The 22,577-nt window shown below is 39.5% G+C and overlaps 1 protein-coding gene across 10 annotated transcripts in view; it reads left to right on the forward strand.

The window, feature by feature from the left end:
* Nucleotides 1-22,577, forward strand: part of MAGI2 (membrane associated guanylate kinase, WW and PDZ domain containing 2) — a 754,276-nt gene that overhangs the window by 689,502 nt on the left and 42,197 nt on the right. For 6 of the 10 annotated variants that reach the window (XM_040595989.1, XM_040595988.1, XM_040595982.1 and 3 more), the window contains 5 exons: nucleotides 796-1,044; nucleotides 13,077-13,262; nucleotides 17,174-17,363; nucleotides 20,309-20,549; nucleotides 22,156-22,299. In XM_040595989.1, coding sequence (XP_040451923.1) covers nucleotides 796-1,044; nucleotides 13,077-13,262; nucleotides 17,174-17,363; nucleotides 20,309-20,549; nucleotides 22,156-22,299 — 1,010 coding nt within the window. The remainder of the gene's footprint in view (nucleotides 1-795; nucleotides 1,045-13,076; nucleotides 13,263-17,173; nucleotides 17,364-20,308; nucleotides 20,550-22,155; nucleotides 22,300-22,577) is intronic. The other 4 variants (XM_040595990.1, XM_040595992.1, XM_040595983.1 and 1 more) reach the window with 1 other exon arrangement.

The raw sequence follows: 22,577 nt of genomic DNA on the forward strand, positions 1-22,577 counted from the left end.
AATGCTGATTTGTGTAAATAACTTAGATCTGTGAAGAATATAATTTTTTTTTTTTCCATCTGGAAGAATAACTTTACTGTTTTCAGTTGCCAAAATGCTTCTCCTAAAAAAGTGTGTGATCCCACAGGATTTAACTTACTCCCTGTTCTTGTTATTCCAAAGCGATACTGAAGTGTGGATGGACTCCATTCTCACTTCTGCCCTTTCAAACTCACCATACAAGAGCATCTTCAAAACCTTTAAACGACCACTGCTTTTGTCACGACACCCACAGAAGAACTATTTGTGATTATTATTTTTCATTGTATCACTGCTCTGTCCCATGAACAGCTTTTGAGTGTGCTAATCAACCTGTAAGAAGAACATTATGCAGCTAATCCTAATTGCTGTATGTTAGCTGCCTGCTTGAATTCTTTTAATCCAGACACAAATAATTTCATATTGGATTAGACGGTCACATTTTCCTCTTGATGACAGATCAACCAGCAGACAAGGGAATAGCGCTTGCTAATGTTTTTGCAATCCAGATAGTCACTGTTTCTTACTTTCCTTTCCTCTAAGCTAAGATAGCTTAGCAGTGAGTGTTCTTGCTCGCTTTATCTGATTGCCCTTGAATGTTTTGCATAATTGTGGAGATTCCTGTCTCTCTGCATCTATTACAGCTCCTAGTTGAATACTTGCAGTAGTCTGGGCTATGGACAGTCAACTGTATTCATGTTGCATTAGCAAATGTACTGTAAGTCACAGAGCCACTGGGCGAGGCAGACTGTAATACCAGTGTGATTTATGTTGTAGGAGAACCATGCCCAGAGAATGGCAGAAGCCCAGGCTCGGTGTCTACGCACCACAGTTCTCCAAGAAGTGACTATGCTACTTATGCTAACAGTAATCACGCTGCATCTAGTAGCAATGCTACACCCCCCGAGGGCTTCACTTCTCACAGCCTGCAAACCAATGACGTGGTGATCCACCGCAAGGAGAACGAAGGCTTTGGCTTTGTTATCATCAGCTCACTGAACAGGCCCGAATCTGGGTCCACCATAAGTAAGTAAAACACATTTTTTGGTTTATATTTTTCCAAGTTTGCCCCAAATTTTTTAAAATGATTAATTAATTAAACCATGACATCTGCTAATAAAATTTCATCTGCTGCAGAGATTAAAATTGAAGAGACTCTCAAGGTTGCTTCCAGGGGCACCATTTGTATGTCTGTTGGGACAAAACCAAAGGTTATTCTGGCCTCTGAGGCTCTGTGCTTCATGTTCATTTGGCTGTCAGAGTACAACAGGATTCACCTATAAAGTAGATTTTCTCTGTTCCTGTGTCCTGAAGAGACACTCTTCAGGTAACCAATAGGGTTACATGAATAAATGATTCACACACACACAACTGAATTATACTTTAATCAAGATGGAGTTCAGGAAGTTGAAATAAAAACTTGGATCACAGCAAACCCCATGACAGCAGCTGTCCAGGTAGGGCACTGCAAAGCAACTGGAAAATGGGAAAACTGATTAAATGCAGGTGCAGAGAGGTTGATCTTTTTTAACTGGCTGGAGTATAGATAGTATAAAAGTTGCAACTGAGTACAGGGAGGTGCCGTATATAGTGGCAGGATCTGCCCTTAATTATAGCTCACTTTCTGTCCAGAAAACTAATGTTTCCTGGGGTTCAACTTTATTGCTTTAATATAGACATCTGGTGCCATTTGAGATGTCCTGTCTGGGGAGAGGTCAGGCAGATGTGACATGGGACCCACAGGAGACTCGGACCCTTTGGTAGTGGCAGCTGCAGGCACAGGGGCACCCTTGGGTGTTTCAAATGGCATTTAACCAGCTGAGAGCTGAGCCCATTGGAAGGAGGAAGCATAAAAGGCTTTATGTTGTGAGACATTCACATCTTCCACCAAGCCCATCTGCAATTGTGAATGCTAACCACTGCTGAAAAACCAAGATAAGCAAGAACGTTCGTCATTTTGCAAGTTGCAACCTAATGCAGTCCTTTCCCTGCATTCAAAACATGTTTAAATGGAACTGTTCTTTTACTTAAAATTGGTTCCTGAGGAAATAAAACCACAATTTCAACCTTTAGGGCCAAACTTCACACTTCTAAATTTGTAACAGAAAAGCAACCAAGAGAGTACTGTCAAAGCCATAGATCACAAATCAAATCAACTCCAGGAACTTTTTGCAGTATTTCATGATCATGCAGTTATTAAGAATTGCTTTTCATATCACCTCAGCTGAATTGTAAAATTCGATTATTGCCAGATTTAAAATTGTAACAAACTCATGGATAATTAGTCTCTTGGAACTCTGAGTTTTCACTTTATTGAATATAATAGCCAACTGGAAGTTCTTTGCAAAAGATCAGACAGGGAAAAAAATAATGCATAGAGGACATCAGGATACATACATATTAATTGGTTAAGTCAGTCATGAATTTTTCAAGAAAATTATTTCACAGATAGGGTTTGTGCTTGAGGGAGTCAGAGAAGGAAAGAGGAGAGGAAGAGAAAGACAAAATGCCCAAGCAACCAAATGTTCTGCGACTGGAGTATTCTGATGGAGACAACAGACCCAGGTTAAAGATTCTGCTCTGTCTCCTCCCCCCCAGCCTGTTCTTGTGGGACTTCTCTTTCTCCCCAAGCAACTACACAGGTAGCCACTGTTAAACCTCAGCTGAACACCTCCAATAGTAAAGGAAAATGACAGTCTACTGTGGAAGTGACAAGCGAATTTATTCAAATAATAACTGCAATGAATTTCAGTGATCCCAAAGAGCACCCAAATCCTAAGTTTAGAAGAACAGCAATGAACCAAAAAAAATGACACTTGCTTTAAACAGTGGCAGAACGGAGAAGAAAATACCCTTTGTATGTGAATTCTGTTTCAAAACTGTAGTAGAAAAAATAAGCTGAAAGTCACATAATCTGTCATCAGTAATAAAACCAGTCTAAAAATCCTTGACTATTTGTAGATTAAGGAAGGTTCATTTTCTTTACTTAATATTTATTTGAGTGAAGTAATTTGGTCTGCATTAACAGGAGCATAGCATGTAGATTGAGGGGAAATTATTATCTCGCTTTACTCAGCACTCATTAGGACCTGAAAACAGCATCCAAGTTTGGGGCCCTTTGGTAGAAGACAGACCAGAAAAACTTTAGCAGCAGCCACTGAGACCTCCTCAGGTCCCTTCCATCTTGAAAAAAACTGAAATCTTTTGATTAAAATCCACAGTCGGGGTAGAAAGCATATTAACAGTAGGAAAGCATCAACTGGATGTAGGATGTGTAATGTCCAAAATATAGCTTACATCGGTATCGAAATACAGATCTGCAAGGCACCATGTCAAGCACCTTGGTAGTCACTCATAGCAGCTGTATGTTAATTGGGTGAAATGTACTATAGTTCCAGTGTTTCTGGTTTTGGAGACTGTGCGCTTGGTGCCAGCTCATATATCCCTATGTGGCACAGCATGATGCCGCGCAGACCTGTGCTAAACATACGTAGTTAAATGTTGATGTTGTAATTGTAAAGCAATTCTGAAAGAATCAAAATGGGCAAAATAGGACAGAAAAGGAAATATCTTGTAGTGCCAGACACTACTAGGAATAGCATAGCCTAAGAAGTCAGCTCACTGGGAGTATCCTCAGGGCAAAGCAAAGAAGAGTTTCTTTGATTTAAGAACGTTTATTTTGATAATTCTATTCCCTTCTCTACTTTCTTGTAAAAGCGAAAGGTTTGAAGTCTTAGAAGTGTAAGTATCATCATCGCTTTTATTCAAGAAGGCAATTAATTGAGCGCTGAAAGTATTTCCCTTGTTCTTGAAATCACACTTATAAACAGTGGTTTATAATCCAACAAATTACAACTGCTCTTGCTGAGTACAGGAGCAGGAACCTTGTGTCACTGGGTATTTGTGCTTCACACACTGTTAAAATCGAGGCAATCATTCCAACAGTTGCTGCTAGCCTCAGAGCCACAGGTTCATGGGTTTGCTGCTTTGCAGTTGGTCTAAAGCTCAAGGGGGTGCCCAAAAGCACACCCTCTGTTTGCCAGGAGAGTTCAGACTTGCTCTGGCTGGGAAGCTGTAGGGCCACCCCATGCAGTCAGAGTAGCAGTGCTCTAGCTGAGTCTCGTATCCCATGCCCAAACTCTGAGGGGGGATGTGCTGCGCTGCTCCTACGTAGCCTATTACAAGTGCTTCATGCTCCCTCTGACCGGGAAAAGAGCCACGAAAGACTCAGGAACTCCCAAAATTAAGGAGGCTTAAGGTCTTGGTCAACTTTTCTGTAGACATGCTTTTGCAAGGAATTTGTTGTTACTGTTGATTTACAGACCTGCCTTTGCCTTGCAGAAAATTTCAAAATACTGTGTATTTTTTTACCCTTGATACAGGCACAGAGTGAGGGCAGACTACAGACGTGATTAGGGGGCAGACTATTTTTTTCACATTTTCTGAAATACAGGCAGCACTGTAGTAGCTGTTATTTTAATAAATTGCTGTTAAGTAGTTTGGAGCCAGCCTTTAGATCTGGATGCAATTTTTACTTGCTGGTACTTGCTTAAACATCCAATTCTTGTGACACTTTTCTTTTCCTCTGCTCTATAATGGTAGAAATTTTGTCTCCCCTTTGTCAAAGCATTGCTTGGAATGTTCTCTAACGCAGCACAGGGGATTATCTTGCACCAAACTACCGTTCTGATGTGGGGCAGATCTGGAATGGAAAATGAATGACAAGGATTGAATGAAGAGATTTCACAGGGCAAAGCAGGGGCAAAGACAAGGTCAGCCATGCTTCAAAATTGTTCCAGTAAAAAAAGATAAAGTGAATAAATAAAAAACTGTTTGAAGTCGTACATCCAGGAGCAAGTCATTTTGGCTGGTGCAGAGTGCAGAGGAACTTGGAGTGCGAAGAGATTAAGAACACCTGGCCAGGCTCCTGACCTGTTCCTAATGAAAGGATTAACTTCCACTGCCCCTAGAGCATATTATCATACTTTGCCCCAGACCCTGTCCCAACATTAAAAGGTGCTTTGGCTCTCATCCCTTCTCCAGACAGGCCACCTAAATTTGATCTTACTCCATGCTTTCTTTTTCTATGCAGGCCACACATAGTTTATCAAAATTTTGTCCTCTCCAGTGGGATTTCTTTAGAGGACTCAGTGCCGTGTTCCCAGCTGAATGCTTGGAAGCTACCTCTGGTTTTCCACTTTTAGCTTGGGGTGGATCTGGACTGATTTAACCTCACAGCTCTGTGGACATCTTCTCAGGCAACTGCCTTTGCCCACCAAATTACAAACACTTTTTAGATGCCCTGGTTCAGTTGCAGAGTCAAGTAATGAAAATGAGCAAACTACAGCCCATTTCTGAACTCCTGTCCTGAGGAATACCTTCATGCTTCCCCCAATAAAAATACTTGCAGCATGTGTGGTTCTGCAAGGAAGGGCTCCTCCTGGGACTGTCCCCTCCGAGTCCCCAGCATCCTGCAGCAGCACGCGAGGCTATGGAAGTACAGCTGTGCCCGGGGTGGCATTGCCTCACACAACAGTACTGTGCACATTGCAGCCAAAATACTGAAACTGAATTAATTAACCTACTCTTCACATTACATTTAGGATAATACTCAATAGTGTGTGTCCTCTGTAGTAAAAACCCCATTCTTGTGGAGCTTTTTAGGGTATAAAGATAAGTTCACTATCTGCATCCCATGGAAAAGCACTTGGAGGCAGCTGGAAATTTCCAAAAGGAGATTGCTGGGTGCATTTGTCCCAGATGTTTATGGACTATACTTGTTCCTGCCTACTTTATATCTTCCTGCTGCTTTTACTTCATGTGTTTGGGACGTAGCTTCGTCTAGAAGAACTTGTGATCCCCTGTAAATCTCTTAACACCCTAACTTCTGTAGAAAGAAACCATGTGTTGCAAACAGATCTCATTAACTGGCAACTTCCAGTGAAATTGGAAAAGTGGCAATATTTCCATCAATTTTACTGTAGCAGGTACTGTCAATTAGCACAGTTATGAAGTGTAAACAAACTGAAAATACAAGCATAATCAACAAACATTTTTTTAAAAAAAATTAAAGGCAGGTGATTGTACGTACTTGTTATGATCTTCCTCCTGTTTATCTAAGGAGGAGTTGTAGATTTAATTTGCCCCTGCACTGCATATACTAATGACTACTGGATATTCGAAACGTGATAAAAGGGAGTCTAATGAAAGAAGTTTCTCTCATTCCTCAAAATGTGCAGTCTTAAATAAAACCCAGAAATCCTTGATAAGCCTCTGCTGACTGCAGAAAACAGCTTTCTGAAATAAGTCCCATTCAGCCGCAGAGTTTCTTTGAACGCCTTGCAGTTTAGAGATAAAAAACAGCTTATTGATCAATGATAACTGTATGATCTGAGACAGTTATTTGTGCTGCGATTTCACCCGTGCTTCTTCCTGGGTAAGATGGTGCCTGGGGACACAATTTTCTGTGACCAATCTGCAAATTCTAAAGAAAACAGAGCTTAGGAAATGAGTATGTCTGTCTGCCCCACCTTGGAGATCTTGGGAACAGAGCAGTGAAAAGCCACCTGTAGCCTGAGTCCCCTGTGGAAGGTACTTGCAACTTGTGGGCAAAGAGTCTGGTTTCTCATTTCTACTTAGCTTTGATATTCAGGTTTGAGCTGTTCTTATGCCTGTTCAGCTACAAAAACACACTTTCTAACCTTGTTTAACTGACAGGGTAATTTGGAGCTCAAAGAAATTGTTACATGATTTAGTTTTTCAAATCAATATATGCAAACTAATAATTGTGAACTAACTTTAACAAGTGGAAGGGATTTTTAATATCACTGAAAACACATAGCTGCAGATTGCAGGCATGAAATACTCAATTGGCTGCTTGATATTTCTTGGAAAATAGAGCATGGAGCATCTTAACCACATCACTCCCCTCTCTAGATGACTTCTACCCTCCAGACATTCCTGAATACGTCATTTAACCTAGTGGTGCTGCTCTTGAGCTTTCAAAAGATAGATTCTGTGAGTTTTCTTAGCACAAACCTGGGAAGAGAATCAAGGTTTTGCTAATGATTCCACGAGGCCCATTTTGCTTTCATGAGAATCCTGAATTAAAGTGCCTAAATTCCATTATTCTTTTCTTAGATCTTCAGATTTCTAAGGTGTGTGCCCTCCTTCCCACCTAGCTTCTTATGCCTGTGTTATTCGTGTAAGTATGCTCTGTATCAGCACACAGTGGGATGTTTCAATTCATAGGGTCATCAGCCTTATAAACAAAAGGGATTATCGTCATCTGCAAGTATGCAGCATGCCACAGATTTCCATTCTCTAAATGAGTGTCACATAAAATTGCCCATCAATTTCAGGAAAATATTTTATCTTGATTCTAATATTAGCCCTGATAGACAGTCCACCACACTCAAGCTTCCCAAATTTTGGATTATTCAGTAGCAATGAAATTACGGATGTTTACATCTAATATATTCTCCCAATTAAAATCTGATATGCTGGAGCCTTCTGGTTGAATGAAAGCACTTGTACATTTTGAGAATTGAGGATATGATAAATATTCATGTGATCAGCTGTATAACTGAAAAGGACAGCTGGCTCAGGAAGGTTCATTTGCTTGTTTTACTACCAATATCCGTTAACATTAGAAAAGATTGCAAGAATTTGTCTGCCAGAGGGTTTAATAGGTAAAGTAGAGGTTCAGTTTTTTTCCCTAAACTGATCATTTTTGACATTTAGCTACTATAAAGGGGAAAAAACAGGAAAGTTGCTTTCTACAACATACAGCCTCAACACTTAATGTCTAAAAGTACTGAATAGATGTAAAAAAAAATCTTGATGTCAAACAGAAAAACATTATTTGTTGGTAACATCTTCTTAGAATCAGCTATTTCTAGCATATAGGTCTCCCAAGTGAGTAGAAATCATTTTTATTTCCAAAAAGCAAGAGGCTGATACATCTATACAGTATTAAAAGCAGTATCTGTATTCAGTAACTGCTCTGGCTTTGTGTACAGCTGACCCAAGCATATGAACCCTCAGATGTAACGCCACAGGATTTAGTCTCTCTTTTCTATGACATGAAGGTATGGGAAGGGTGTTAATTTGGATCATGGAGAGCAAAAGTGGATGATTTTATCAAGAAAAAATAATAATACAGAGAAAAATGTGAACTTGATGTTATCGGCAAGTTTCTGAAAGCAGACCTTATCCACTTTCTAAATGCAAAGATTTCATTTGAATCATTTTTTTCTAATTTAATTTAATTTAAGTTCTCTTTGGATAATGAGCTTACAGCTGATCATTGCACAATTAACTACCTTCTGGGAAAGCATCAGCTGCTAGGTGCCAGTGCTAGGTCAGTTTGTGTTCCTGACACAAATGCTGTAAATATCTGAGAGATTTAGAGGGACAGGTTGATGGCTTCAAGTATCTTAGAAGCTTTGGTGCTCTCAGGATTCAAGTCTTCCTGAAGTCAGGATTTTTTTAAAAACCACACTGCAGAAAATTTAGATCCCCTCATAAGATCTGTTATTAAGAAATGCTTCTGCAGCATTGCTGTTCTCTGCTAGATTGGAAAGATTTATTTTTTCTTAAAGCAGCTATTCATATATATCACTCTCGAGTACCATCTTTTAGATAACTTGATAGTATTAGAGGGAAAAATCCTATATAGCTATTTTGAGGGACTGTATGGTTTAGTTTTAGGTAGTCTTGCAAGGAGCAGGGAGCTAGACGTGATCCTTATGGGTCCCTTCCAACTTGAGATATTCTATTATTCTATGACTCTATGTTTTATACATATAGAAACTGTATTTTACTGATTTCTCATATTTATAACAGTTAAAAAAATCTTTATAAATCCCTCTTTACCATAATATTTTTCCCTTACAGTCTCATCCATTGTGTAGTCTGAGGGAACTGAGAAATGAATTGTCCTTCAAAGGGGCAGTCTGGTTTCTGTGCTCACTCTTAGCATTAATAATAGGATTCTTGGAAAAAAAAAACCCCAACCAAAAAAACCAAAAATCCAAGTCTTTGTGTATAGCTTGCTAATATTTAATGCTGCTCAGGTAACTCAGTGTTTTCAAATAAATGGATCAAATTCTCTGCAGTCTAATGCAGGCACGTGCTGCCACTGTTCAAAACGTACATATGTTTGGAGAACAGCTTGTACTGAATTCTTAAAAGAGGTGTGAACAGATTAGTAAAAATTTTTAAGGGTGAGTGGAATCATTTACCATCAATCAAGTGATGTGGGACTTCCTTTAAAAGTTTACATTATTAAATTACCTGCTCAGATAAAAATAAAACACTGAGGATGCAATTTAAGAAAAAAATGTGATGTGTTAATAAAGCCCTAATTAAATGGCAAACATAGGAGGTTTCTTCCCAAGAAGAGACCTGTGAAGTTGGGAGAGATCAGAGCCACACAGCTCCACGCTGTCCCTGGCCATGACTGGTGGCACCTACAGCAGACAGGGACCTTCCCCAGGCATCGCCTCAGCTTTCACTACCACAGCTTTCTGATTTAATCAACAGTGGATCCATCCCTGTGAATTTGTCTAATCCCTTTTTTAATCCTTTCATTCTTCTGGCCCTCCAGAACATCGCCCCACCTTCTCTTTTCCAGGCTGCAAAGAGCAAGTTGATGCGCTGCTCCTTGGAGCAGAGGCTGATTTCTGCTTCTGACTGCCGTGCCGTCTTTCACTGAATCTTTGCTTGTTCAGCGCTATGATTTTTGAGATGAGAATGCTGAAGCTATCAGCAATACTCAGACCTTAGGTTCACATAGTAACTAGCAACGGTTTGTTTCATTTGCTGTTCTTATTCTAACTCTTAAAATTCTATTTACTGTTTTACTGAGTTAATATTTTTCAAGATCTCTTGAGCGGTAATAATTAATTTAGGGCTTATCTCTGCTTAAGCTTAGGCAGGGTTATTTTTTCCCCATGCGCATCATCTTGCATTTCTTTTCATGGTGTCTTGTCTGCCACTTCACTCAGCCCACTCAGTACTGACAGTTTTGCAGCTCTGCCATGCCAGTTTTAGACGTGACCGTTCTGAATGATGAAAATTCTCCATTACAGAAATTCACAGTTCGTTCCTACCCTTGTTCCTTAGCTTTTACCTAATGAATCCCCTATGAGAGTAGCTCCTTCTTATCCCTTCACAGTAAGTATTTCACCTCCAAAGGCTCTTATAAATCGTAAGTTTTCTAACATGTTCATATTTTTGTGAACAACCCGCACATCAAATAACCCGCATCCCTTAGAAGCACTCATGCTTGTAAATAAATCCTTAAATATATCCTCCGCTCCCAAGGCAGCAGCAGGGACCACAGTGGCCAGGATATTGTGGCTTAGGAGGAGACTCAGGCAGAGCTCCACTGGGAAAAGCAAGCAGAGACCATAAACTCTTTGGGATATTACTGCTGAACAGCTCTGAGTTCCATTGCCAACTCACTGGACTTGCCCGTAAAATCCTGATACAGCATACCAGTGGTCTCCTTTGCAGTCAGGTTCCTTCTGCAAAAGCTTTCCACACCCCACTCTGCAGCAAGACCATATGACAACACATTGCACCAATAGAGCCTCAGAAGAGGAGCACTAAATCCGTGAAAACCAAAGTGCGGTAGAAAAGGTAGGTACCTTGACAGACACAACGTTTGCTCTGAAGGTCACCTAGTGTTGATCCTTTCTAGCTTGGCAGCATGAAGGGAGTGCAGTGATACCAAAACATTTAGACTAGATACCTTTGTCAGGAAAGTAAAGGCCATTAGGCTTAAATGGAAGGAAAAATTAAATACAGAGTTCCTCCTCTTTCTCCCTCCCTTCCCTTTTCTCAGGGTTTGGAGCAGAATCAGACTCTCTCCCACCTCCAGCTTTGATGTTAGTAGATATCTCAAACATGCAGACATCTGCTATATTCACTTGTCAGGTGCAAGAAGTCTAACAAAAATTGTTCTGGCAAATTAATAGGATTTCCCGCCCATCCACCCACCCCCCTCACTACTGAAAGGATGCCTCTACTTAATTGTTTAGGCTAGTAAAAACATCTTCTTTAGAGTTAGAAATGGCAAGCATGAGAATTTTAACTATGGCATCTCGGCCATCATGCTTCCCCTTCTTTCTTCCTACTAAATTTCTTGCTTTTTCATATAAAACAGTATCATTTTCAGATCTCCATTGATGTGTAGTACAGACACGGTAATTTCAGACAGATCTTTTATTACATCTACCAGAAACAGGCAAGTTTTAGTCTTAGCGTAAATGATTCTTGGTGGTGCTTTAAGAATCGATTCAATGCGAAGGGCGCTATGTGAATGTAAACTGTTTCAGTGTTGAGCTATTCTTTTACTTTACTTATTGAAATGCATGCACAGCAATTATATATCTGCATTGAGGGCAAAATAAATGAAGGTTTTGTGCAAAGTGTGGCTATTCATATTTAGTGTATTTTAAAAGATAGGAAGGTTTAGGCATTGTGACATAAATTAGGTGCTTTTTTCCTAAGCAGCAAGACATCTTTGAAGTACGCTCCTTCTGTCTGTATTACTAAAGCCACAATTTAATTCATATTCTTGTCTGAACTATGGCGGTAAAGAAACATGCAGTTTGATTATGGCTTGTTCTTCAGAGTACTTACTTATATTTTTAGTTCTAAAAAAAATAATTTTTAACACTGTAAACAACACTTGCGTCCATACTAGAAACAGAAGTCACTTTGAGGTATGTGTATTGTGACTTTGCTTGAGATGTGCAATCTGTGTTTGCCACCATCACCTTCAGTGAATGTTTATCAGAGGGCTGAGAATTTTGTTCTGCAGTGATGTATTCTGAGCACATCTCCTAGCAGAGCTTTGTTTTATTTCAGCATTGATAGCCTAGTTTTTTGCCAAAAAAAGTTTGATTAATCTTTTCTTTCACCTTTTCTGAGTTCTTTTTAGATATTAGAATTTTAAGGATATGTTATTTTTCCAAAAAAAAAACCCCACACACAACTATTGTTAAACACTAGTTGCAGGTAGATAGTGAGGCTGAGCTGCTTTGTGCTAAGTTTACCAAGACTGAAGTGTGGGATTGGCGAGGAATACTCTACCATTAGGATATTAATAGAATATATAGTAAAATTTAATTATGATAAGCATATTTATGAGTAGTAGGAAGAAAAATAACATGCTTTTGGGGGGACCCTAGATACAGAGAAAAGAAGAGTTAGCTATGGTATATGCATTTAGTTAAAAACCAGAGGAGAACAGGGAAGAAACACTGGGAGAAAGATCGAGTAATATTGAGAAAATTCAATGGAAGATGAGTGAAAAGACAGAGCAAGAGAATGGATGAGGTGGAGAACCATGGACAAGAGCAAAAGGGGAAGCAAAGTTGATCTGTAATGTGTAAAGAAGGGAGTATGTATCTATTTGATGTAATAAATGCGTCTATGCACTCAAAATTAACTGTAAATTCATGCTGGTATGTATCTAATTAGAAAGCTGAGCATCTCAGTAAATCTTCAGTATGATTTCTACTTACCAATTAACATATCTGAATGGAGTAGGAGAACAATTTAGTGAACCCTGGGCATTTTCAGTAACAACACCTATTTGTATATAAAATAAATGGTGTTTCTAGTGCCTCTATTGTAACATACAAATAAAGAAATTTTGTAAACCAGGAGGTGGGAGACAATTTATGACTACTACTTCATGTGCAAATTTATCCCCTTCACTCTTTTGATGCCTTATTGTTCTCCTGATCTGTTTATTATCTAGTTACGTGCCAGGTTTGCAAACTAGCTGAAGTATAAACTGATTTTGGACTTCATATGTATATGCCACGTATATATGCACATCTGGATTCTGAATTTTTTAGTGAAATCTGTACTATGTTAATGCAAATGACATTGTATAAGAATTTATATTCTTCTATATTTATACACAAACTTGTTTTTAATTCATGTAGAACTTTCTTCAAAATGAAAACATTTTCTTTTGCTTGAACATCACAACTTGTTTCAGCATATGTTAACTGTGACTATTGTTCCTTGTCTAGCCGTACCCCATAAAATAGGGCGGATAATTGATGGAAGTCCTGCGGATCGCTGTGCAAAACTTAAAGTTGGAGACCGGATCTTAGCTGTGAATGGCCAGTCTATTATTAACATGCCTCATGCAGATATTGTGAAGCTAATTAAAGATGCGGGTCTCAGTGTAACTCTTCGCATCATTCCTCAGGAGGGTAAGTCAATGGCCCTTAAAAACAGGAAGAAAATTTTAAGTAGCCTCCAATTAGCTTGAATTATGTCACTGCTTGAAAGAACATCTTTTGTTTCGCTTTCTCAGCTGTAATGTACAGCACACCAAAATTACAGCCTTAGAACCAGCTCAAATAACGTCTGAATTCTTGAAAAGGTTTCTAGTTATGAAAAGGGTATTTAAAGCAAACCCAGAGAAAGCTGAGTACTGGAGTCAGTGTTAATGTCTTTTGTAAGAACTGCCTTCTACATGGAAAAGCACCTGACAAGAGAGCCAGGTTGAGTTTGTTCCCTTATATCCTGCTATAAACCAACCAAAAGTTTTGCAAAGAGAGACTGCAAAGGCTGTCACCAGGCACGTTGAGCTACCAGCCACCTGTGACAAAAAGTGATGTGAAAGAATAGTTCAAATTTGGTAATTTCCTCCATGTGTTTCACCGTAAATGCACAAGGCAGGAAAGAACTGAACCCTAAATTATCTCATTTGTAGGGTGAGGATAAGGGGACAGACTCGTTATTCTGATCATTACTCCACAGACAATCAGTGAATATCCTTTGATGTTGGTTTCATGGGTTTCAGGGTTGATTTCAGGACTTATTTTTAGGTTAGCGATGTGCCGTGCTGGTGTATGAATTGTGCCATATTAATGAGGCTGTGGCTTTATATCTCAGCAACAAATACTGATAGAGCTAGGAATGTCACACAGCAAGTAATGTAATTACTTAATGATCCATGCTCCAGTTAGATGACCTTCACCTGCTGCTGCTGCATCTAGCAACAGGACAAGGAAGCGACAGGACAAGGAAATAGCCTGACACTGGCCAGGGACTGCCACTGGGGAACTTAACTACTCCGCTAAATGAATTCAGTGAAGGCAAAAACACAAGCATACACAAGTTCAGGATTCACACTAAAGAGCTGGCTGCTGTATAATCTCTGGAGGCCCATTTTGCAAGCATCTACAAAGTGTGATGCTGCATGCAGTCCGTGCGGCTTGTTTCGGTCTCCTTGGAACCTGGATTAACTCATTAGCAAATTGCTAGTAGTTCAATGTTAGAGAGGAATACATTAAGTTACAAGGAAAGCAGAGGTGCAATTGAGATGCAGTGCTACAAGATGTTCTTGGGTGTTAGTGGTGGGAAATGATTTGTGCCCAAGGCATGGCTTCCCTGCATGACTATGTGACACTGGACACCTCATTTGCCTTCTGATATTAGGTTCCCAGCTTATAAAATTAGAGGAAAAAATCTAATACCTCTGTAATGTACTTTCAGGTGAAAAATACCATATAAATGCAAAGCAGTTTTAGAAGAGCTTAGGATTTGACTATTTCATCCATAGTTATGAAAGTAATGTAGAAATGAGGGACAACATTCCCAGTCTTCATCTCTGAAACTTTGCAATACAAAAGAGACTCACAGATGCAAAATGGGCAATTAAAGCCTTAAGTATAGTAATTACACAGACAAGTATTGCTTATGTCTACATGAGGAATGGTTTGAGTGCAAATATACAAGGTTTTTTGACAATTAAGCCTAATTTGAAAAGATTTTTAATAAAGTAACCAAATTTTTTTAAAATTATTATGAGCATAAATTAAATAAGTAGAGAGCCATTAGAAAATTGCAGTCATAGGGGACAAACTCACATGTTAAAAAATAAAATAATTCAAAATCCAAACTAGATTCAAATATTAAACTAGGCAAGATCTGGATCACACATAGCTATTGCTGTTAGGGATGCTCAGCCATATGCCTGTCCATTCTGGATGCTTTGCACTACGCCACACTGGCCTCACTCATTCTGTTGCAATCAGGAATAAAAAAATATAATGTGTACCTTTGCTGTTGATAATGTGTGAGCAATTACTTCTGCAGTGCTCTGTCTTCTTGTGGGTGGGTCTTTCTCATTTACGCTTCTTAACAGGTAAATGATGAGCAACATAACTGCCAGTGTGTCAGGAGAAATATATTCAATATGAGCCCAGTGCCAAATGTGTCTTCCCCCCAGTGCAGTGGGAAGCCTGAAGGAAGATTGGCATCCTTTATTTGTAACAAGGCCACATTTCCTACCCCAGCTTCTCTGTCTTTTTTAATTTTATGCTGTTTGGAAAGAAGGATTCTGGTTTTCTGCAGTGTTTCAATATGAAACCCTCGTCATTTGGCACAATACAGTGAAATAAAACATCGGTTTAGCTGGTTAGTCAGAATTTATTGAGATTGGCTTTACTGTTCACAGTTGCCGAAGATTTAAAAAAGATAGGAAACTCTTGCTGAACTCCAAGAGAGCAGAGCTAACACAAGCACACCAGTGTTTTATCTTTTGCGACGACAGTCTGTCATCCTATAACAGTGGTGAAAACAATAAAAATTATATTAATATTTTTAATATTTTTTTTCAAAATGAAAAGTATTTCAAGTATCTAGAAGTTATGCTAAGACACATGGAGGACAGGGAGGTGATTTGAGACAGCCAGTATGGCTTCATCAAGAGGAAGTCCTGCCAGACCAACCTAGTGGCCTTCTATGGTAGAGTGAATACATCAGTGGACAAGGGAAGACCTATGGATGTCACCTATCTGGACTACTGTAAGGCCTTTGACACAGTCCCCCACAACATTCTTCCCTGTAAATTGGAGAGATACAAATTTAATGGGTGGACTGTTCAGTGGATGAGGAATTGGTTGATCCAGCGGATAGTGGACAGCAGCTCAGTGTCCAGATGAAGATCAGTGACAAGTGGTGTCCCACAGGGGTCCATACTGGGACCCGTGCTGTTTGATACTCTAGAGGAATTACAGAGGAATGAAGGCAGGTTAATTAACATTGATAATACTCAGCTGTGGGCTGGCTTCAGGGGCGGTGGGTTGGCTGAGGTGGATAAGGTGCAGCCGTGGCTGGTTTCTGCTAAGTGGTTAAATAGCTCTAAGGGGTATGGAAGAGGAGCATGGGATGAAGAGTGCACTGGGAGAAGCAGAGGGAGGAGAGAGAGTGCCCTGGATGTAGAAGAGACAAGAAGCAGAGTGGACTGGCTTGAAGAGGCTGAAGAAACAGCACAGACAGTAGATGAACTTTTCAAACCTTGTGGGGGATTGGTGGCCGTGCTGAGGCAAGGCATGGGAACTATTTACTGAAGTTAACCTGGTATGGGGTGGTAAAAGCCTTGCTGCAGCTGGCTAGCTTTGAGAGTGCTGCAACATAATACCGTCATCAATGACAGTCAGTGGGATTGAGTGCATTGGAGAAGAGAAGGCTCCAGGGAGACCTTGTTGCAGCCTTTCAGTACTTAAAGGGGGCTTGTAAGAAAGACAGGGACAAACTTTTCAGTGGGGCCTGTTGTGATAGGGCAAGGGGTAATGGTTTTAAACTAAAAGAGGGTAGATTTATGCTAGATATAAGGAAGACATGTTTTACAATGAGAGTGGTGAAACACTGGAACAAGTTGCCCAGAGAGGTGGTAGATGCCCCATCTCTGGAAACATTTGAGGTCAGGCTGGACGGGGCTCTGAGCAACCTGATCTAGCTGAAAGTGTCCCTGCTCACTGCAGGGGGTTGACTAGATGACCTTTAAAGGTCCCTTCCAGCCCAAACTATTCTATGATCAGTATTTCTAGGCTTTAAAAGAAAACATTAAACATGGAAGCAATTTGCCTTGTTCAATTGGGTTTTAAATAATGGAGGTGTCAACCGGAGTTATAGAAGTGACCAAGATTGCAGATACCACAGACTATCAAAAGGTGCACATTAGATTCATATGTCTTAAAATCTAATTATAACCCAAGAGAGTAAAAGCGACAAAGCATAAATATTCAGAGGTAGTATGTGACCAGAAATTATTATTGTCTACCTTTGCCCTTTATTAAATGCCGTGCTGTGACAGGTCTTTAATCTCCAGCTTCCCCTTACACAGAGCTGAACAGCCCAGCCTCAGCCCCCAGCTCGGAGAAGCAGAGCCCCATGGCCCAGCAGCACAGCCCCCTGGCCCAGCAGAGCCCCCTGGCACAGCAGAGCCCCGTCGCCCAGCACAGCCCCGTCACCCAGCCACCACCTCCGCAGCCCCTCCAGCTGCAGGGGCATGAAAACAGGTAAGAGCAGCTCCTCCAGCTTCTGCCTCCTGTAAGGACCACAGGAAACCCTTGTGCTGGGTCTTTATGCTGTTTCTGGCAGCTGTGAGCCATCACTTGTGGGGCTTTGAGAGGCCACGGTCCCATGATTACGCTTGCAGGGCATGAGTTGTGTGTGCCAGGGTGATCTGCAAGTCTTGTTCAGGTATGAAACACGTTGTTATGACAAGAGTCTAGCCAACCTTTCTCAAACATCCATCGGGATGCTTGCCAAGGAACTAAATACAGCAGTATTCCTTGCTAAGTTTCATTGCGAACATACTACTTTCATGTATCACTACAACTTACAAAATACAGGTATATCAGTACCTGATTGTGAGATAGCCTTTGTTTTCATTATCTTACTTTTTTTTTTTTTTTTTTCTATTAGAATTCTGAGGTCAGGAAGATATTTTTATAAAATGTTTTGTCTATAGTCTGTCATTTTCTCATTTCCCAGCCAATTTCTCATATGCAATTTATGCATATGCATTGATAAATTTATCAGTAATGGAAATTAAATGGTAGGGGGATAGAAATCTGACCAGCTGGTATTAAAAGCTGTATATATAAAAAGCATGCTCAGGCTGTGGGATGATACAACTTTCTGCGATCTCCAATCCACACTATTTAGTATTTGCATTAATTTTGGGCATGTTAAATGAGGCTGATTACGCTGACTGTCTTTATGCTAACCTCGAATAACCAACATACTTAATCAAGAACATTTTCCCCAAATAATAGATGCTCCTTACAGGATTGTAACTTTTTGCTTCTGGAGATAAACGTGAGTTCAGTTGTGATGTAGACACTATGCCCTCTAATTCTCCTTGCTTAACAGATGTAGCACTTCTACTTGCCCGAAATCATTTTCTCTCAATTAGTCACACTTGGCAAATTTTTTTGCCTTGTATTTCATCGAGTAAATTTTCCAAAAGTCGTCATCTCCTAGAAGACATATGTTTCTGACAAAATCCAATGCAAAGCTTTGACAAAAATCTCTCTGTGCAGCTGTAAGTCAGTATTAAATGTCTATTGAATTGGGAACTTTCAGAGAGGACCAGTAAACTACTAATTAAAGTTCCAAAAAGAAATTCTGGAATAGTTGTACTGAAAAGCATAAGCTATAATTGGTCATGTCACCACTTACATATTTAGCGAAAATTATAGTGCCTCCACGTGTAAATAAAAGCATCTTCTGAGATACTGCTGTGGTGGTGTATTGGGAGCCTGCCTAAGGATGACTTTTATGCCAGAAAAAGGTCTGTTACTGCTAGTTCATATAGTATCATTATTCAATAGATTTTATGTCAGATTACAGCTTGTTTATATAGCCATGTACATTGTTTCTGAATCAAAATGCTATTAGATATCTAAAACCCTTAGGCATACTAGCTAGTATTTTTACTTCAAATATGAATAAGGCTCAGTATCACGGTAAGCCTGTTTGTTCTCCATCTTCTTTTTATAGCATCATGATACTGAGTAAAGAAAGAGGATTGCATGTATACATGCAGGTCATTATAGATGTCATGTAGAGGTTTTAAAAGAACATGTGGCAGCAGGCTGTTTTCTCAGAAGAGTCAAAGGGAAATAGTTCTGATATTTTTGTGTCTGGTTAGACATTCAGCTAATTAAAGCTAGTGTGTAGGAAGATTTGCCATAGTGTTACTGTAACTGCACTAATAAAGTAATGAATTTTTGAAACCTGTCTGAAATATTTTGAAATGTTTAGATTATCTTTTCATAAAATAAATTAGCATGATCAAAAACAATGCTCTAATTTTTTTCAGAATATAATTTTTTTAATACTAAGTACATTTCAAAACCCCTTTCACAGTCTGTATGTGTCCGTGTACCTGCATATGTACATGTACATGGTCACTTGATTGACTGAAAACTTTCAGACAATTATTAAAGTGGCGTTTGAAATGTGTATTTCCTGTATAGGAAAAAAACATTTCCTTTGGCACCTAGGCAAGAATGTAAAAATGTCCACTAAGTGAAAACTTTTGTTAAATCTAACTCAAACCACTATTATAGAATCACCTTGCTAAAAAGCTTCAGGACTTCCTTCGTGCCCATTCAGCAGGTTACACAGCTGAGGTACAGAGGTTTGCAGTAAGAAATAGTCCTTACTTCACCCTGAAGTGTGAAATGACATTACACACTGATTAGTGGTAAGGAAGCTACTCATTCCCATCTGAGTGAATTAGCTAACTAGTCACTGTGTCACAGAAAGTCACTTTTTCTTTGAAATATTAGGCCTTATCTTCCTGTAACCAGTTACCAATTAAAGCAATTATTTTTCTTGTTATCAGTTCTTGTGCTCATTTTGGCTGAGATGGAGTTATTTTTTTGGATTTGTTTTATTAACAGATGTGATATTTTAATGAAAGGTTTTCTTTGATAACTAGTACAAAGAATGTATCCTTTTTTAACCTTAAGTAGTTGACAAGAATAGTTTGTCAATGAAACAGAGGGGCTTTAAATGTCTGCACTGATGTTTTATTTACTCTCTAGCAATCTCAATTCTGGAAAAAAAGCACTTTATAAACTCAGTGCATTATTTCATAGTGAGTATTGTGGGTGTTCTCACATGCACATTTGTATTCCAAGTAGGCAAGATAAGTGGGAATCAAGATGCTTTTCCTGTTCCTTTGAGCCTAATCCTGATCTCACTGATACGACCTGGAAAATTGCACCGTATGACCTGCGGGAAAATGGCTTATGTTCATGGTTTCAAAAGCACTCACTGTTTTTGGATGCCTCAACTATTTACCCTTGAAAGTTTTTGCTTCTCTGTGAAAATTTGGTTGATGCGATTTTGTAGTCAGGCAGTTTGCTTTAACTCCTCGATACGGTGTGTAATACATATTCTTTATGTTCTGCCACTTTCTGAAACGACATCATTTTGCCTTTCTCAGTTATAGGTCAGAAGTAAAAGCCAGGCAGGATGTGAAACCTGATATCCGGCAACCTCCATTTACAGACTACAGGCAGTCCTCAACAGACTACCGACAGCCTCCGCTGGACTACCGGCATCCTCCGGTGATGGACTACCAGCAGCCACCTCCTCTGGACTACAGGCAGCCACCCTTGATGGATTACAGGCAGCATTCACCCGACACTAGGCAGTACCCTCTGTCAGAGTACCGGCAGCCCCAGGTACAAACTGAAATACTTAGACCATAAAAAGAAAGTGTTAGGATCCATAGGGAGAGATCATGTATATCAGTAAAAAATACTACATTATAGAAGAAAAAGGCACCTTTCTTGTTTTTTACTCTGAGTTACTATCTTTCTCAATAGAGAGATAAATAGAGAGTTAAAATAAAAGTTCTAAAATAAGCTGTCTTTGCATCACCAGAGGAATTTTTTTGTTCCTAGGAACACATTACAGTCATCAAACAGTTGTATGTGCTTAAGTCAGACTGCATTTCTACAGCATAGCTGAAAACAAAGATTTTAGCTCACCTGAATAAATAGATAAATAACTGTGAATCCTTACCGATAAAATCACGTTTCTGTTGGTAATAGCCTGGATGAAGAGAAACTAGCTTGTGCAACAAGTTTCTTTGACATCAGGCATGATCTTACAAATTCAAAGAAATAAACAACAGATGAAGAGTTACGTTAAGTTGGACAAGACTCGGCTGATGACAAATATTTACTGACAGCTCTGAAGGTTTGAAGAATTAGCCCAAAGTTCAGACTTTCAAAAATCTTCCTTTCTCCTTACATAAAGGCAGAAAAAAACATAGGTCAAAAATATATTAAATAAGAGACTGTAAAATTCTGAACACTATATGATGGAACCATATATAGATGGTCTCTATGTCCATATTTTTGAAGCCAGACACACAAACCATATCAATGAAAATATCCAAATTCTTAAGTGGGATCCAGAGAACCCTGAAAATTTTATGCATTTTAGCATCTAACTAGCAAATCCCTATCCCCATGTGCATACCCTATAAGATGCTTTTTAGCATCTGGAGAGATGCTTAGACTGCCTGTTTCTCACCATCTCCAGTTTAATTCTCTAACCACTGGTCTACACAGCCCAGGCTTGCTCTTGTTTTTCTCCTGGTCGCACGGCTCTTGCACTCTTGGCTGCCAACGGATCAGAAGTAATAGAGCAAGTTTCCACCTGGACCCCTCTACAGGGTGGCAGTTAGGGTCCACCAAAGGAAAATGGTAAAGACAAATCTAAGTCTCTGCAGGACACAGAAAGGGTGAAACAAATCTCCTACTTCTTCCCTCCTCCTCAAGGCACATGTTTTAACCAGAGTGAAAAGAGTCGCTGTACTTTGTGAGTCCATGCAGTCCAGCATGCTGATCACATTAAGTTCTGCTGGGAATTTAGGAAGTGTCTCTCTTACTAATTTTTAATCGTGATGATGTTTATACAGGAACTGCCTGTCACCTCACTTGCCAAATCAGCACTTCTGCGTAGACGTAAGCACTTATACTCGGGTGCCGTGAAAGTATTGAGGGTGAATATGGAAACCATCTAGAGAGCTTTTGGTGTCAGGCAGCTGCTGGAAGTTGCCCTTTCAGGGTGGTTTTGGACTTAGGCATTTACATTTTGCTAAAGTCACTTTTCAGAAACTGCCAAAGTCTGTCAGTGCAGAAGTGCACTTTGAAGGTCCCATTGCTTATATCAATTGGATAGATGAACGTTTGAAGAGATGAATTTTAAAGTTTTTTGGAATCTATACCATGACATTCATATGGTTAATTGTCTTTCATTTTGTATTTGTCTATACAGGACTTTGATTATTTCACCGTTGATTTGGAGAAAGGAGCCAAAGGTTTTGGGTTTAGTATTCGAGGAGGAAGGGAGTACAAAATGGATTTGTATGTGCTGAGGTTAGCAGAAGATGGACCAGCAATAAGAAATGGAAGGATGAGGGTAAGTAAAATGCATTGCAACAATTTTTTTAAACATTCGCAGATATGTTTGGTGATGGAGTCAAAGGGAAAGTAGTGTTTTAATCTCTAATCAGGTTTTAAGGAGCCAATGCCACATACCTCTTTATATATACTTGTTCTGTAGGAGTTCAAGTAGTCGAAACGCGTAGCAGTAGGTCTGTGTAGTTTTGTTGCAGAATAAATATATTACTTCTTATTGATAACAGCTTTTACTGTATTATACATTTTTTCTCCTTATTCTTTCACTCATATCTAAGC

The sequence above is a fragment of the Falco naumanni genome, chromosome 5, assembly GCF_017639655.2.
Source record: "Falco naumanni isolate bFalNau1 chromosome 5, bFalNau1.pat, whole genome shotgun sequence".
NCBI classification, from domain to species: Eukaryota; Metazoa; Chordata; class Aves; order Falconiformes; family Falconidae; genus Falco; species Falco naumanni.